At 36.6% G+C, this 19,407-nt stretch overlaps 1 protein-coding gene across 2 annotated transcripts in view; it reads left to right on the forward strand.

Moving 5' to 3' along the window:
- The window catches only part of SPEN (spen family transcriptional repressor), an 89,734-nt gene that overhangs the window by 8,116 nt on the left and 62,211 nt on the right, over positions 1–19,407 (forward strand). For both annotated transcript variants that reach the window (XM_020873819.2, XM_020873820.2), the window contains exon 2: positions 16,958–17,278. In XM_020873819.2, the coding sequence (XP_020729478.2) occupies positions 16,958–17,278 (321 nt within the window). The remainder of the gene's footprint in view (positions 1–16,957; positions 17,279–19,407) is intronic.

The raw sequence follows: 19,407 nt of genomic DNA on the forward strand, positions 1-19,407 counted from the left end.
TGGGTGTCATCCTTCTGTAACAGTTTCTTACTCTTAATTCTCATGTGCCTCATAGTCTTAAAGAACATAGTTCTTTCAGTCTGCAGGCTGACCCTCCACCCAGGTCTGTCCAGTATTGCCTCATGACCAGATCAGATCACGCTTTCTTGGCAGATACACCACAGAAATAATTCTGTGTTGTATCAAAATATGGATAACACCACACTGGTGATGTTAACTTTGATCACCTAGTAAAATTAGTGTCTTCACTATTTTATTTGATTAACATTTTATGGGAAGATATCCAATATTTTACTAATAGTCTTTTCCATCATCAGCCCTAAACCCAGTAGCCTTAACATCCTTTGATAACTTTTTTTAATGTTTTCATTTTTGTTTATTTGGCTGCATTGGGCCTTAGTTGTGGCATGTGGAATCTAGAACCCTGATCAGGGATTGAACCCAGGCTCCCTGCACTGGAAACTGAGAATCTTATCTACTGGACCACCAGGGCAGTCCCCTCGTTGTTAACTCTTGACTGTATTATATACTGCTGTGATTGTTGCCAAATGATAATCTATTACTATGATTGCTTCTTCAGTAATTCTGTTGTAGGTAAGAATTTTCCATATATATATTTAGAAATATATGTATATATTTATATATACGTATAAATATATATTTATACATATATACAAAATATAAATATATATATTGAGAATATATACATATTTGAATAAAGGAGAAAGAGAGTGAAAAAGCTAACTTAAAACTCAGCATTCAGAAAATGAAGATCATAGCACCCAGTCCATCTCTTCATGGCAAATAGTTGGGGAAACAATGGAAACAGTGCAGACTTTGTTTTCTTGGGCTCCAAAATCACTGCAGATGGTGACCGCAGCTTGCTCCTTGGAAGAAAAGCTATGACCAACCTAGACAGCATGTTAAAAAGAAGAGACATTACTTTGCCCAGTACAGTCAAAGATACAGTTTTTCTGGTAGTCATGTATGGATGTGAGAGTTGGACCATAATGAAGGCTGAATGCCAAAGAATTGATGCTTTTGAACTGTGGTATTGGAGAAAACTCTTGAGAGTCTCTTGCACTGCAAGGAGATCCAACCAATCAATTGTAAAGGAAATCAATCCTGAATATTCATTAGAAGGACTGATGCTGAAGCTGAAACTCCAATACTTTGGTCACCTGATGTGAAAAGCCGATTCATTAGAAAAGTCCCTGACGCTGGGAAAGACTGAAGGCAGGAGGAGAAGAGGATGACAGAGGACAAGATGGTTGGATGGTGTCACCAACTCAGTGGATATGAGTTTGAGTTAGCTCCAGGAAATGGTAAAGAACAGGGAAGCCTGGCATGCTGCAGTCCATGGGATTGTAAAGAGTTGGACCTGACTGGGTAACCAAATAACAGCAATATATATTTGGAAATATGTGTGTACATACAGACATACATATATATGATTTCCATTTTTTTCTGTAGGTTTTAATTCAGGGCCTACTTATTTTGATACCCAAATCATTCTAGATTTGACCAGTGGGAACCCCTTCAAAAATTTGATATCTCCCCACTATTCTCTTAAACATTTATTTCTGGCAACAACAAAGGCTCATCTTGTATTTTCCCTCCCCCAGTCCTGGAATCAACCATTTGTCCAAGAAACTCTTGGTTCTTTTCATGAGGGATGGTGTTTAGAAACCAAGATCTGGGTGCAAGTTTACTCATTGGTACAGAGATAAGAGGATGTGTATTGTGTGTGTATATGAATACTACCTCTTCATTGACTATGCTAAAGCTTATGACTGTGTAGATCACAAGCTGGGAAATTTTTAAAGAGATGGAAACACCAGGTGATCTTACTTGTCTCCTGAGAAACCTGTTTGTGGGTCAAGAAGCAGCAGTTAGAACCTTACACAGAACAACTGACTGGTTCAAAATTGGGACAGGGGTATGAGAGGGCTGTATATCATCACCTTGCTTATTTAACTTCTGTGTAGAGTACATCATGCCGAATGGCAGGCTGGATGAATCACAAGCTGGAATCAAGGTTGCAGGGAGAAACGTCAGCAACCTCAGATATGCAGATGATACCACCTTAATGGCAGAAAGTGAAGAGGAACTAAAGATTCTCTTGATGAAGGTGAAAGAGGAGAGTGAAAAGGCTGGCTTAAAATTCAGCATTCAAGAAACTAAGATCATGGCATCTCGTCCCATCACTTCATGGCAAATAGATGGAAAAAAAGTGGAAGCAGTCACAGATGTTATATTCTTGGGCTCCAAAATCACTGTGCACAGTGACTACAGCCATGAAATTAAAAGATGCTTGCTCCTTGGAAAGGTATGACAAACCTAGACCAGTCAATCCTAAAGGAAGTCAGCTCTGAATATTCATTAGAAGGACTGATGCTGACGCTGAAGCTCCAATGCTTCGGCCAACTGATATGAAGAGTCGACTCACTGGAAAAGACTTTGATGCTGGGAAAGATCGAAGGCAAAAGAAGAGGGTGGCAGAGGATGAGATGTCATCACTGACTCAACAGATGTGAATCTGAGCAAACTTCAGGAGATAGTGAAGGACAGGGAAGCCTGATGTGCTGCAGTCCATGGGGTCACAAAGAGTTGGACACACCTTAGCAACTGAGCACCACCACCACCAAAATGTGTGCATGTATATACATTACATGTACCATTATATCATATATTTAAAAGTATGTTCACGCATGTTTCAATACATGAGGATTCTTTCTGAACTCCCCATTTCCATGTTTATAAAACTGCTTCTCAGACAGTGAGAAACCTGACTGTTGTTATTCTCAATATATTTGCTTATTTACCTAGTCATGTTGTCAGTGTAGCTAATATCCCAGCCACTCTGCCTCATCTGCCTTTGGGCACCTTGCCCCTGCTGCCTCTGTATCAAATCCCTCCCTCTTGGCTATTCTCTTTGAAAACCAACACTGTGGGGGAGGTGAAAGGCAAGGAAAGAAAGGTGGAACTGGAAATTACTTGAATGTTTTTGTCTTCAATTTTTTACCTTATAGGAGACAACTTGTGGATGGATGAATCACCTGCCTCTGGTGCCATTTGTAGGCAGATTTAGAGCAACCTCACTTTTAAACTGTTGGCTTTGGTTCTACTTCCCCACTGACTTTATGACATGAGGTTAATCACAGGATCAATATGAGCTGTATTATATGCTTAGTCATTCAGAAGAGGGAGTGGTAAGAAGCTTGTTTTTTAGGAATATTAGGTCCCGTCATTGCTCCATGTATTTGGGTGTTAGTCATTCACTTTATGTGATATCTCAGCAAATTTTTACCCATGCTCTACTTCCCCCCAAACCTTACTGACCTCAACCTTATTTCTTTTTTTGTTTTTAGTTAAATTTTTAAAAATTAATTTTAAATGAGTAAATTTTAATTATTTTAATTCTTAATTGAAGTATAACTGACATAACCTTATATTGGTTTCAGGTATACAAAATAATATTATGATATTTATATATATTGCAAAATGATTACCATTAGTTAACGTTCCTTATCATACATAGTTACAAAAACCATTTTTTTTTTCTTGTGATGAGGGCTTTTAAGATTTACTCTCATAGGAACTTTCACATATGCAGATATAATTTTTTTTTTTTAGTTCTACTACTTTATTGCTACCAACCCATCTCCCTCCATCCTCATGCACACATGCTCAGTCATGTAACCCCATGGACTGCAGCCCACCAGGCTCCTCTGTCCTTGGATTTTTCCAGGCAAGAATACTGGAGTATCACATATGCAGACACAGTTAAACTACAGTCAGCTGTGCTCTATGCTATGTCCCTGTGACATTCACTTTATTACTGGAAGTTTATATCTTTTGAGTCTTTTCGTTCCACCCATCTCTGCACTCACCAGGTGCTGATCTTTTTTCTGTATCAATAAACTTTTTTTGTTTTAAAGAATTCCCATGTAAATGAGATCAAATGGTATTTGTCCTTCTCTGACTTATTTCACTTAATATTATGCCCTCAAGTTTTATTCATTTTGCTCTAAATGTCAAGATTTCCTTTTTTATGGCTGAATAGTACTCCATTCTGCATATGTGTACATACATACACAGCTCATATGTCACATCTTCTTTATCCATCCATCGATATGCAGATACAGATTGTTTCTGTATCTTGGCTTTTGGTAATAAATGAGTGTTGCAGTGGATGTGAGGATGCATGTATCTTTTCAAATTAGTGTTTTTGTTTTCCTTGGATATATACCCAGAAGTGGAATTGCTGTCATATGGTAATTCTATTTTTAATTTTTCGGTGAACGTCCATACTGCTTTCCATAGTGGTGGCACTCAACTTTCTTTTTCCCCTCCCTTTATGCTACTCTTCGCCCCTGTCCAAAGAGTTGCTTAATAAATTAAGAACTGTATTCCTTTGCACAAGCCCTACAATGTGTATAGTTGGTATTATTTTGAAATAGCTCCCAGACATCTTATTTAATCCATAAATATTTCAGTGTTATCTCTAGAAGATATGCACCAAATACTGTGGTATATCTGTATTTCAAATACCCAGTCTGACTGGGGCATTTGAATAGGGATATGCCATTGGCTCAATTACAGACTTGAGCCAGTACTCAAGTTTGTAATTGTTTTAAGAATCTTTTTTTTTTTTAACTCAGGCTCTAAATAAAATATGTAAGATTTATTTTACAATTTTTGTTGAGGTATAATTTGCATACAATAAAATGTACCTGCTTCAAGTGTTGAGTTTGTTGAATTTTGAGTAATGTGGGCATCCTTGTAATCACCACCACTACCACAGTCAAGGTACTACATTTATTTACTTATTGATGGACATCAGACTATTTAAAATTTTTTTAATCCATAAGTTTTAATCTCTATTTACAGCTTAATTTGTTGGAAATCAAGTTGACTGTAGAGTTTCTCATGGCGTGTGTTTTGCTGATTACATTTTTGTCCTGTGGTATACATTAACATCACCTTTTGTCCTCTGTATTTCCTATATGTTCAAAAGGGCCTATTTTTGAATATTTGAAAACCGTGTTTTAATATAATTGGTTTCCTTGTAATTCATGCATTTTATTTTCCTTATGACCCCATGGACTGTAGCCTGCCAGGCTGTTCTGTCCGTGAAATTTTCCAGGGAAGAATACTGGAGTGGATTGCCATTTCCTTTTCCAGCAGATCTTCCCAGCCCAGGAATCGAACCCAAGTCTCTTGCATTGTCAGGTGGATTCTTTACCACTGAGCCTTTAATTTAATAATATTCTGAGAAAGGGTTTATAGGTTTCACAAGACTGTCAAAGCAGTCCATGGAAAAAAGTTTAAGAAACATTGGTTTAGGCAAACCACTAGGTTAAGAGTAGAATGCTAGCAGTATATTGAAGTGCTGATATTAGCCTTGACCTGAAAAGGTTGAGGTTAAAAAGTTAATCACTGAAAAACTTTGACTTGAAAATGAAATAGTGTCCTTTGAATAGCTTGATTCTTTCCCTCTTTTTCCTCATTGTAAACTTAGATTAGAATTGCTCTTTTTCTTGTGGGAATTTTTTTGTTTTGTTTTTTTCATCCTCCTCCCTCCCCCATTTATCCTAAAAATCATGGAATCTTTAGGTTTTTAAGATTGTTCCTTTTAGTCAGCTTTTATTCTTTTAATGACATGAATTTCAAGCACATCCAATGTTAGAATTAAATGCCATATTAGATATTGATTTCTTCTATATAGATGGATCTAGCCTTAAAGAAAACAAGATTTTTTAAAATCTCAATTGATAGAGTGTCTTTAATTCAGTTAGTATGTGATATTGTATATAAAATAAGACAGGGAATTCCCTGGCTAGACGGACCTTTGTTGGCAAAGTAATGTCTCTGCTTTTTAATATGCTGTCTAGGTTGGTCATAACTTTTCTTCAAGGAGCAAGCGTCTTTTAATTTCATGGCTGCAGTTACCATCTGCAGTGATTTTGGAGCCCCCCAAAATAAAGTCTGTCACTGTTTCCACTATTTCTCCATCTATTTGCCATGAAGTGATGGGACCAGATGCCATGATCTTAGTTTCCTGAATGTTGAGTTTTAAGCCAACTTTTCCACTCTCCTCTTTCAAGAGGTTCTTTATTTCTTCTTCACTTTCTGTCGTAAGGGTGGTGTCATCTGCATATCTGAGGTTATTGATATTTCTCCCAGCAATTTTGATTTCAGCTTGTGCTTCATCCAGCCCAGTGTTTCTCATGATGTACTCTGCATATAAGTTAAATAAGCAGGGTGACAGTATACAGCCTTGATGTACTCCTTGCGTACTCCTTTCCCGATTTGGAACCAGTCTGTTGTTCCATGTCCAGTTCTGACTGTTGCTTCCTGACCTGCATACAGATTTCTCAAGAGGCAGGTCAGGTGGTCTGGTATTCCCATCTCTTTCAGAATTTTCCAGAGTTTGTTGTGGTCCGCATAGTCAAAGGCTTAGGCGTAGTCAATAAAGCAGAAGTAGATGTTTTTCTGGAACTCTCTTGCTTTTTTGATGATTGAGCGGATGTTGGTAATTTGATCTCTGGTTCCTCTGCTTTTCCTAAATCCAGCTTGAACATCTGGCAGGTTACGGTTCACGTACTGTTTAAGCATGGCTTGGAGAACTTTGAGCATTACTTTACTAGCATGTGAGATGAGTGCAATTGTGCGGTAGTTTGAGCATTCTTTGGCATTGCCTTTCTTTGGGATTGGACTGATAACTGACCTTTTCCAGTCCTGTGGCCACTGCTGAGTTTTCCAGATTTGCTGCCGTATTTCCAGATTTGCTGGCAAATTTACGGGCATGATCTCTATGGGGCCTATGAAAATCTGTACATGTAACTCTCTCGTGTAAATGCTCACTGTGTCAACTTTTGATATAAATAGTGTTTTGATTGATAACTGAAAACTTAAAGTGAGAGATGAATGACTATAATATTAAAAGCTCTTGCAATCCAAAGGAAAAGAAAATCTGGTTCTGCCTGTCATTCTTCATAATGAATAAGAGTCACTGGAATGCTGTGAAAATTTTAAAAAAGTATATATTAATGATTAGTTGGATAATAAAAGAGCTTACTATCTCTAAATACTATGTATCCATCATGCAAAACATAGGCATATCAGTTCTTTTCAAGTGAATCATTCTGCTAAATATCTACGCTTATCAATCGAAAATAGCCTTTCTTAGGTCCAAATTTAAGTGGTCTTTGTGAAGTTTCAAATAGTTTTAAATTATATTGCAGTTAATTTTAAAAAATGGTGTATGTGCCCTTTTATACTCTTAATTTTTCTTGTCACTTATAGTGCCCCATTGTATTTTATTTTTTTAATGAACTAGCCCTTTCCACAGTGGTTTTTGACACAGATTATTCCTTTTCAGCGTAAGTTTGCTTTGCCAGTGTAAAAGTAGGTGTATAAAAGGAACTTGCATCACAGCTTGGGGTCTCACAGGGTTGTGACATTTGATTTCCTTTGTGCTGATCTTATTGGAAATTTGTAAAACATTTTTGCTTATAAGAAAAAGCTTTTTAGTTCTAAAGATGATAATCAGACTAAAGTGTTGACTGAAGAAGTTTGCATATTAATATTTTCAGGAATGATTAGATGGAGACTGGTGACTTAATAATTTAATGGATTTAATTTTGTGCCAAGTTTTTTTTTAATTGGGAAGTAATTTAATTGGGAAGCATGATTATTTAAAAGTTGGAATTAAGTAGAAAAATCCAAAGGCCTTTTAAGATTAGAGTGGTACATTTCTTTAATCTGGAAATACAGGTAGTCTTTAAAGATTTTACAAAAATGCAGTGGTGGATAAAAATATGAAATTTGTGTATATTATAAAAAGGTCACACTTCTATCTTGATTTTATTCTAAGCAACTAAATAATATGAAATTAGGATAGAAATGTAATCAAGTGAAATATTAGAAGGAATTTATAAATTTCTCAGTCTTTTTAACCTGTTATTTTGTTACTACTACAAAGTAAGCCATAGATTAGAACTTAATTTCCTTTTCAGTGATTGTACTGTAATAGTCCTATTAAACCAGGTAGGAAGCACATTTTCAAAGAGACCTTTGCGTTTATACCCCTTCCTTCCTTCCTTCCTTCTCTACCCTCCTTCCCTGGAGTCTTCGTTGCTGCCTGTGGGCTTTCTCTAGTTGCCTTGAGCTGGGGCGGAGCGGGCAGGCTACTCTTTGTTTTTTTCTTTGGTGCTTCTCCCTGCAGTGGCTTCTCTGCTTGCAAGCACAGGCTCCAGGCACCCGACCTATGGGCTCCAGGGCTCAGGCTTCAGATGTGGTACACTGGCTTAGTTGCCCTGAGACGTGTGGGATCCTCCTGGACCAGGGATTGAACCCATGTCCCTTGCATTAGCAGGCAGATTCTTACCCACTGTACTACCAGGAAAGTCTAAGTGAGTATTTTTGATTTCCAGTATTATGTTAGGAAAGGAAATTCTAACTTATGCTACAACGTGGATTAACCTTGAAGATATTATGCTAGGTGAAATAAGTCACAAAAGAACAAACACTGTATGTGTCTACTTATATTAACTACCTGGAGCAGTCAAATTCATAGAGACAAAGTGGAATGATGGTTCCTTTTTTTTTTTTTTTTTATTGTTATAAGCAGTACTGCTTACTAAGGAATCTTGTACACTGAGACACATGCAATTATATATGAATGAAAAATTCCTGTGAATGCAATTTCTGGGGATGTGTACTTAGTTCTAAATTTCTTCTTTCATTTATTTTTGACTGTGTCACAGGGCACGCGGAATCTTAGTTCACTGACCAGGGATTGAATCTGCACCCCCTGCGTTAGAAGCACAGAGTCCTAACCACTGGATGCCAGAATGTCCCGTTAATAAAGACACCATCAGATTGTCTTCCTTAGACGTTTATCTAATTTATACTCCTGCAGACTAAGAAAGTATTATTTTCTTAGACTTTCACTATTATCTAGATATTAATATTTATATTTTTGTGTTACATGGTACACTTTGGATTTTTGAAATTTTGAGTGAGATTGTTAAATAATTTCCTATTTAGGTATTTTGCCAAGTTTTTTGGAAGGGAGCTTTTGTCTCCTTTGATTTGCAGAAGTTTGTATATTTAGGAAATCACTTATTTCTCACTTACAGGTATTTTTCCCCATTTGTCTTTTGACTGCATTTTGCAATTTAGGAGCTATAATTTTTACGTGGTTTAATTTACATGGTCTTTTCCTTTATGACATAGGTATTTTATCTCAGGTATTTTTATCTCATGCTGAGTCTGTAGAAGACTGTACAACAAACTATTAATTATTTATTTTTGGCAGAGAGAAAACACAAATCAGTAAGCTGTTACAAATCATTCTCCACCCCCTTCTTTTTCCACCACTCCCCCATTCCTTCAAGTAGAGCAACATTTTAGAATATTAGCTTTTCCTAAAAATGAGGCTGGGAGCCTGTGGTTGACTCCTGTTTGCTGGCTGTAGGGATTCTGAGTCTGTTTTTGCCATCTTTAGTTATTATTTGTACAGTTCTTACTCCAAAGATAGAGTGTGATTAAAGGGGAATATGTTAATTTTTTAAGAATAGCTTATAGATATGTTTTATACATTTATACTGAAAGAATTCAGTATTGCTCTGAAATGAAGATAGGTTTTGCTTGTCATCTAATGGGTTTCTTATCTTCCCAGGCAGGCATGCCTGAAATAGAAAATGTCTTCAATGTGTGCCCATTTACAGGAAACGTGGCATTCAGTTGATTTATTGAATAGGCCAAAAAATTCGTTCGGGTATTCTGAAAACCCCGAATGAACAAAAACTTTTTGGCCAACCCAGTATATTGAGGGTAACGTAGATGCTTGTGACTAAAGGAGACATAAATTCTGATGTATTAAAAGACAGTGACAGGGGCTTCCCTGGGAGTCCAGTGGTTAAGAATCCACCTTGCAATGCAGGGGACGCCGGTTTGATCCTTGGTTGTAGAATGTCCCACATACCCTGGGGTAACTGAGTCCAGGAGCCACAACTACCGAGTCCACAGGCAGTGACTCCTGAAGCCTGTGCACTTGAGAGCCCGTGCTCCGCAGCAGCAGAAGCCACCACAGTGAGAAGTCCGCACCCTGCAACCAGAGGAAGCCCGCGCACAGCAGGGTAGATTCCTCACAGCCAAAAATACATACATGCGTATACACACACACACACACACGTGAACTGGGAGGAAAAGGCAGTGACAGGTACTGTTTTGTGTCTTTTTCTTTTAATAGCAGTTTTAATGAGATATAATTCATATGGCATAAAATTCTTCCCCGAAAGTTTATAGTTCAGTTGTTTTTTAGAATAATTGCAGAGTTGTGCAGCCATCACCACTGATATCAGAATATTTTCATCACTCCAGAATGAAACCTATTAGCAGTCATTGCCCATTCTTTCTTCTTCCCAACTTTTGGCATCCACTTATCTTTTTTCTACTTCTGTGTGTTTTCCTATTTTGGACCTTTCACATATGAAATCATACAATATGTGATTGGCTTCTTTTACTTAGTATAATATCTTCGAGATTCATCCATTGTTGTAGCATGTATTAGAACTTCATTCCTTTTTATTTATGAATGACATTCCATTGAATGGACATACCACATTTTAAAAACTCCACTTAGCAATTGAACTTTTTTTTTTGCTATTATGAATAATGATATTGTGACATTTCTGTGTTTTTATGTGGACATACTTTTTCAGCTCATATCAAGGGAAGAATTGCTGAATTATATGGTTCTAAGTTGAACATTTTCAGGAACTTCCAAATTGATTGCCAAAGTGACTATACCATTTTGCAATTTCACCAGCAATGCCTCAGGGTTTAGAAGTCTTTGGAAAATCTTAGAAATCTTCTTATCCTAATCACTTGTTATTATCTGTCATTTTTATTTTCACCATTGTATTGAGTGTGAAGTGCTATCTCACTGTGGTTTTGGTTCTTATTTTCCAAAAGTCTAATGTTGTTAAGCGAATTTTTGTGTGTTTATTGGCTGTTTATCTTTTTGGGAGAAATTGTCTATATATCCTTTGCCTATTTTTAAATTGCAATATGTCTTTTTCATTGTTGAGTTGTAAGAGCTATCAGATAAATAATTTGCAAATATTTTCTATTTTCTGGGCTTAGATAAATTTTTGATCCTTTGAACAGAGTAAAACTATTAACTTGTAGTTTGTGATTGTCATGCTAACAATTTAAATTTATCTTTGTTTTTCTAGATAATTGTTAAAACAGGTTTTTCCTTTGGTTTTTAACTTATTTAAATTGATAATGAGACATATGACATATTAAAATACCAACATCTTATTTGGTTATGTCCAAATTGCAGGAGTTTTGCAATCTAAATATATGATTCTGAGCTACATACTACATTTAATGTGTTGATGTATGGGGAGTATCAGTAATTGTGAATGATGTAGCTTTAATGTCTACCTCCACTATGTTGAGGACCAGAAATAGCTGTGATTTATTTGAAAAGATTGGAATTGTACACTTAATGGCTAAATAGCTAATTTTATGTTATATTTTATTGCAGTGAAAGTTTAAAAAAATTTGACCTGTGATTATATAGGAAAAATGTGGCCAGCTCCAGTTTAAATGCTATTAAGAACCCCTGGAGGAGGGCATGGCAACCCACTGCAGTATTCTTGCCTGGAGAATCCCAGGGACAGAGGAGCCTGGCATAGGGTCCATAGGCTTGCACAGAGTCAGACATGACTGAATCGATTTAGCACACGCACACATAATGCATTTAAATTTCTATCGGATTCTGCAGTTTGGTATTCTTGAAGTATTTGTAGTCACTGGTATAGGAAATAAAGGTCTAACACAGAGGGGAAACCAGTCTTTTGGTCTAAATATAGGATCAAGTCATTGATTTATAAATTTTGTAATTCCTTCATAAAAATTTTTTACTATAAAAGGTTTTTGTAAGTGTTGATGTTAAAGCATTGTTGCAGATAGCTTGGTGGTTGTGATGGATATATTTATAACCCAACTGAGTTTGGAAGAGGAATGATTTTGAATATTTTCATAATGTAAAAAATTGTTGTTTAGATGCAAAGTTGTGTCCGACTCTTTAGCAACCTCATAGACTGAGCCACCAGGAAAGCCCATAAATAGATGTTTAAGGAAGACCAAGTGAAAGTGAAAGTGAAGTTGCTCAGTACTGTCTGACTCTTTGCGACCCCATGGACTGTAGCCCACCAGGCTCCTCCATCCATGGAATTTTCCAGGCAAGAGTACTGGAGTGGGTTGCCATTTCCTTCTCCAGGGGATCTTCCTGACCCAGGGATCGAACCTGGGTCTCTCACATCGTAGGCAGATGCTTTTACCGTCTGAGCCACCAGGGAAGCCATCGCAGTAAATGCAGCATTATTTAGGGTTATTTTAAAATTCTCTCTTAAAAACTTTTAAGAACTATAGTGTATGTTGATAAATTTAATATTTTTTGATGGTGAATATTTTTGACCAAACAGAAACCAATGTAATATTTTTTGATTGTGGTTTTGATTACAAGTCCCTTGAAAGTCTATGATTCGATAGATTAGGTTGTACTTCTAATTTTCAAGGAGTTATGAAATGGTCAAAGAGACCGAAAAGTTTGACTGAGAAAGGAGAGTTCGGTCCACACGCTTTGCCCATTTCTAGTTGGTCCCCGAAGGAGACGTTGGGTGCCTCTTGGCTTGGCAGATCGGTATAAACCCCTGACAGGTTTCTGCCATAAGCCGTATGAGGTTGTCGCGGAACTGCAGAGCAGGGCTCCTCACTTGCTTCATGCAGGGCATTTCATTCATTCACACAACCACACTGTAGAGTTAGTAAAGTACAGCGGAAAACATGTTCATTAGGAGAATAAAGAACTAGAGCTCCAAGCATCCTTACCTTGTCCTGAAGTATCCTGGACAAGCCCCCAAGATGAAGGGTTGTTTCTGAATCACGAAGAGACACTGGGGTTCTTGGCCTCCGGAGGAGAAGAATTCAATCCGGGGCCAGAGACGAGGCTGGATCGCTCAGAGCTTTTGTGCAATAAAGTTTTATTAAAGTATAAAGGAGATAGAGAAAGCTTCTGACAGATGTCAGAAGGGGGTAGAAAGAGTACCCCTGATTGTGTTTTTGGAAAACAAACCTTTTAGATTTTATAGCAACTGATAGCAGTCAAATATGATTTCTCAAGTTTATGTTCTCATTTTTAAAAAGTTTAGGTTCTCTTGGTTCTTTAAAAGCTACAAGTGAATTGACTTATTACTACAAGCAGTGACTATGTAACTTAAAAAATTTTGTGCATATTACTGGAAACTCTTCGATAGATTCTCTGAAAACCTATAGCTAAGGCTTGATGTTGTTTTTTATTTTTTGATGTTTTTTTTAAAAAAGGAAATATTATCTAATTGTGATTTTATTATTTTTGTTCTTTTTTCTTTTTTAATTAGTAAATGTCAGGTAAATGTTTCATCTTAAACACTTGAGGACTACTTGAGTACTATAAGAAATGTGTTGTTTTGAAAAGAGTAGACAAAACCAGGACATCACATTTACATTTTGTTTTTGTTGTTCAGTTGCTAAGTTGTGTCTGACTCTTTGCGATCCCATGGACTACAGCATGCCAGGCTTCCCTGTCCTTCACTATATTCTGAAGTTTGCTCAAACTCATATCTATTGAGTCAGTGATGCCATTCAACCATCTCACCTGTCACCCCTTTCTCCTGCCCTCAATCTTTCCCAGCATCAGGGTCTTTTCCAGTGAGTCAGCACTGCATCAGGTGGCCACAGTATTCAAGCTTCAGCATCAGTTCTTCCAGTGAATATCCAGGGTTGATTTCCTTTGAATTGACTGGTTTGATCTCCTTGCTGTCCAAGGAACTCTCATGAGGCTTCTCCAGCACCACAGTTCAAAAGCATCAATTCTTTGGTGCTTAGCTTTCTTTATGGTCCATCTGTCACATCTGTACATGCTGAGTTTTTATGACTATGAAGAGTTAAACGTTTTTGTGTGTGTGTGTGTGTGTGTGTGTGTGTGTGTGTTTTAAGATTTGGGTGTTTCTGGTCTACTCAGTGTGAAAGAGTAATGTAATACCTGATGAAGTTCTTTGTTAAATTTGGAGACAAATTTGTATTTTGTTTCCCTTATATATTCTATTCTCCTTATATAACAATGATGGGGACTGTGAGCCCACCATTTTGATGGAGGGCCATTTGACTTTGTTTTACATGCATAATCTGTGCATTGAGTATTCGGTCCCTCTTTTCAGTATTGCATTTAGCTCTTTGTTATTCAGAATTTAAGCTTAAATATTTGTTTTTCCTTTCGTGTTTTGCTTTTGACAGAGAGTTGGCTGATGCTTCCCTCTTTCTCTTTCTTCTTTCAAATAGAGTAAACCTTTGTGCTCTTGGACTGAAGTGATAAGTTTTGTATGTGTGCGCATGTTGAAATATACAAAATTTATTATTTTAACCATTTGATGTGTACAGTTGGTGACATTAAGTGCATTCACAGAGAAGTCCCTGGTGGTCCAGTGGTTGGATTTGGTGCTTTTACTGCCTGGGCCCAGGTTCCATCCCTGGTTGGGGAACTAATCCTGGAAGCTGCTTGTTGGCACAGCCAAAAAAAAGTGTACTCACAATGTTATTACCATTAGCACTATAACCATTAGCACTATCTATTTCTATAATTTTTTCATTCCATACAAAATTCCATTCTATACCATTAAGCAGTATCTCCCCAACCTTTATTCTACATTGTCTTCATGAATTTGTCTATTCCAGATACCTCATATAAGTGAAATCATAAATTAATTATTATTTTGTATCTGGCTTATTTAGTATGTTTTCAAGGTTTATCCATGTTCTAGCACATATCAAAACTTCATTTCTTTTTATGTCTTAATATAATATTCCATTTTATGTATATACCACATTTTATTTTATTCATCCATTGATGGACACTTGGGTTGTTTCCACCTTTTGGTGTTTGTGAATAACGACATTGGTGCACATGTACCAACATTGATATATATGAGGGCTTCCGTCATAGCTCAGTTGGTAAAGAATCTGCCTGAGATGCAGGAGACCCTGGTTCCATTCCTGGGTTGGGAAGATCTGATGGAGAAGGGATAGGCTACCCACTCCAGTATTCTTGGGCTTCCCTTGTGGCTCAGCTGGTAAAGAATCTGCCTGCAATGCGGGAGACCTGGGTTCAATCCCTGCGTTGGGAAGATCCCCTGAAGAAGGGAAAGCCTACCCACTCCAGTATTCTGGCCTGGAGAATTCTATGGACTAAGTCCATGTGGTCGCAAAGAGTCGGACACAACTGAGCGACTTTCACCTTCACCTTCACCAACATTGGTGTTCAAATAGTTGAGCTGTAGTTTTCAGTTGCCTTGGGTATATACCTAGGAAGTGCTGGGTCATATGGTAATCCTGTGCTTAACTTTTGGAGAAAATGCTACTTTCCCACAGTGGCTGTACCATTTTACAGTTACAGCAGCTATACAGGAGGTTTCAGATTTCTCCATATCCTTGCCAATACTTGTTCTGTTCTGTTCTCTTTTCTAATAGCTAAACTAGTGGGTGTGAACTGAGTGGTATTTTATTGTGGTTTTGATTTGTATTTCCCTAATGACTAATGATTTTGAGCATCTTTTTCTGTGCTTGTCTGCCATCTGTATATCTTCTTTGGAGATGTGTCTTCTCCAATTTTTAGAAAATGAGTTAAAATTTCTTAGATTCTTGATACAGGTCCTTTGTCAGATACATTTGAAGGTTTTTTTTTTTTAATGTTTATATTTCTGTTTCTATCATTTTATTCCCTAAATTTAAAAGATCCTTTCATCAATTAATTTACCCCACATAATTTCGTTACATCCAGTTCAGTTGCGTGATGAAACTGGATTTTAGGATTATGTTTCCCTTATGAGAGGTAACAACTTAAATCATACTGGAGAATATAAATGAAAAGTTCTGCTTTCTGATAATGTCAGCTTCTTCAGGGGAAGTGTAAAATTATGATCTTGGATTGTCAGCATGTAAGAGTGTTATATTTAAAAGTGCTGTGCCTGCCTTTTTAAAATGCCAAATTAAAAAAAAAGGCCAGATTACAGGGATATATAAAATACAATTAACTCCTAATGAAATTTGTAAAATTTTCTTGAATTTTAAAATTCTAGATAATTATATTTTTTACATGAATGCTTCAGAATATAAATGGTGCCCTACAGTTTTTCTTTTTGTACATAGTAAACATTATTTTTGAAATGAAAATGAGAACATAGAGTCTGTCAAAAGATTTTCTGATGTATTAATTTATATAAACAATTTAGTTATAATAATAAATTATAAATTTTAACACTTTTAATCCCCTGGAAAAGAGAATTAAATAGCAAAAAATTACATTAAAAATTAGGACTGATACTTGCACATGCACAGAATATTTGAATTTATTTTGCCTTCCAGCAAGGAGTGAAATCATCTTATTTTTTCAGTAAGATCATTTTCACTTAATGAATTAAATTAAAATGAAATCTGTAAAATAGCTATTTTCAGCTACAGTTTTTACTTTAATAAAAATCTCAAGACTGGTAAGTTACTTTGATTATCTTAGGTATAATATCCTTTTTTAGGATGTAAAATTCCTGAAAACTTCTGAAAGTCATTCAGCTCAGTGTTCTAGAAAGGTAAATGTCAGTTTATAGTAAATACTATATTTACAAATGAGAGCAATAAAATAATCTGGTAAAAATGTTTGTAAATATTTGCCTCAAAAAAGAAAAATGTGAGTATACAAGACATTTAAAATTAACCCGCAGTCCATCCCCTATACATGCATAATGTAAGTTGTTTAAATATAAGAAACATTTTAAGAACTATTTTTGGAAAATTATTACTATGCAGCAATAACATTGACTTTATTTTTTTATTTTTTTAGATATGGCCGCGTGGAAAGTGTCAAAATTCTCCCAAAGAGGGGTTCTGAAGGAGGAGTGGCTGCCTTTGTGGATTTTGTGGACATCAAAAGTGCACAGAAAGCTCACAACTCAGTCAACAAAATGGGAGATAGAGACCTACGCACGGATTATAATGAACCAGGCACCATTCCGAGTGCTGCTCGGGGATTGGATGATACAGTTTCCATAGCATCTCGTAGTAGAGAGGTTTCTGGGTTCAGAGGAGGTGGTGGAGGGCCTGCTTATGGCCCCCCACCATCACTTCATGCACGAGAAGGACGTTATGAGCGGAGACTTGATGGGTAAGTTCCAAGGTTTCTGTAGGCAGGTATTTTGTATTTGATATGGTGAGAAACAGAAACTCGTATTTAGGGGCCCCAGATGGATTTAAAGTTTTGGGCATTCTCAATGTTTCCTATTTTGGGTTGGAAACGGAAGTGATTTCTATCCCAGTGGCTGGTATCTTATGGAATCGTAGAGGATATTTCCTGCAGCTGGTTGGATATCTACTGCTGAGATATAAAGTGGTGGAAGATTTTGTATGGCAGCATCATTTTTGGAGTTACCTGTCTTCTAGACTTTTATTCCTTCTCTTGGATAATGTTAAGGCTTTCCTTGGATATATCTTCTACCTGATGGAGCTACTTGGCTACACATTTTGTGGTTGTACTATATGGAATATTTCTGGAATATTAGAGCCTACAGATTCTTTTAGAATTTGATATTTGCTTCTCAGTTTTCACTGCACAGTGTATGAATGAATTGGATTGTCACCAAAAAAACCTAGCAGTCCATATGATTCGACCTCTTGGATTCTACAAACAATACTTTAACCTGGAAATGTGTACTTGGATGAAGAGGAGTGAAGGCAATGCTTGATTTTTCCATTTTGGATCTACACAGTTTCCATGTTGGGATTATACTCCTTGATGGAATGGGGAAAAATTGAGATGATGGACGTTCCTAAATCCTGGAATATAGCCCTTTTCTAATTGCTGGAATGTATGGGATATCATGTTGTCAAGATTCCATTAGCCCAAGAGAAGAGGATTACTATCCTGTTTCTTAAGCAGGTTGCTGTCCAATTAAAGGTACTTTAGCTTTGAACACATGGTGATGATCAGTTGTGGATACAGCAATCAAAATGGACTTTGCTGGATGGCTACAAAGGTGAACTATTGGCGAGCAACTGTGCCTTCCTCATTTGGTGGAATCGTAGAGGATATTTCCTCTTCTCTCAGCTGCCTGATTCATACTTAGGGCTGGAGATTTTTGTGAATGTGGATCAATTTATAATTTTCTACTGTCTCAAGAAAGAAGTCTGGGGGTTTGAGAGTTACTGTTTGTCTGGGACTGCTTGCTTCCAGTGGAATTATTTTATCTGGTCATTAAGATTTTTTTTCCTTGTGGTTCATCTAAATATCATTTGACACCCTTGCCCATTAAGAAGGTGGATTACCCCCAAAAGAGGGGCCAAAATTGGGGAAGTTATGTTCACAATTCTCTCCCTAGATTTAATTGGGATTATAGGTCGTGGTTCCACACTTGGAAAAGGTTGGTATGTCCTGACCTGTGTATATTAGCCCCTCTCCTAACCCAAGTCAAACTTTCTTTTTTTTCCCACTAACTCTAGAATTATTTAGTACTAATAGATGATTCAAAGAATAGCTATTAGATTTCAGCTCTGCTAGCTCTTGTGCCTGCCTTCTGTATCTTCCTAATGGATAAGAACTTTGCATATTTATGAAATATCAGATATAGCAGTAATTCTCCTAGGACTATTACCTATTGCTTCTGTTATATCATTAATAATAGCTCTTACTGATTAACATTTGATAGGGTACTAATTGAATTATTTATGAAATTTTCTCTTTAAGTCTCAGAAGAACCCCTCTTCTTTGTTAGACAGTGAAATATCTATCCAAATTCCAGAAATGTAGCAAATAAAAAAGGAGAGTCATTTAATATATTTAAGTAGGAAAGATAATATTGAATTTTTTTGCCATGCCAGATGCTTTTCATAATAGCAAAAACAAAATATAGCCTAGGAGAAGGTGTGATTGCTACTAAGTGAGATGGTGAAAATGAAGGTTAGTGGAGAGATTTGGAATCTAAGCATGTATTGGAAATACAGTATTAGTTGTAAGATTTTTGCCACATATTCTTCATTGCAGAGATTCTAATTCTTCTGTATCTTTTGTAGTTCCTTAATCACTTTTGATAAAAGATAGACCCAAAGGTAAGGTTGAGAAAAGACTCAACCTCATGTTTGAGATTCAAGTGAACTGGTGTTTTACGAACTTTCTTAAGTAGAGAACTGAAGATTTCTTTATAGGATTGGGATTGGTTTTTGATATTAACATATAGTTGCATGTGTGTAATTGTACATGCAACAGTTTTTGTACTCATAGATTGACAAGTATTCATGCCC

Source organism: Odocoileus virginianus, chromosome 11, assembly GCF_023699985.2.
Source record: "Odocoileus virginianus isolate 20LAN1187 ecotype Illinois chromosome 11, Ovbor_1.2, whole genome shotgun sequence".
NCBI lineage: Eukaryota > Metazoa > Chordata > Mammalia > Artiodactyla > Cervidae > Odocoileus > Odocoileus virginianus.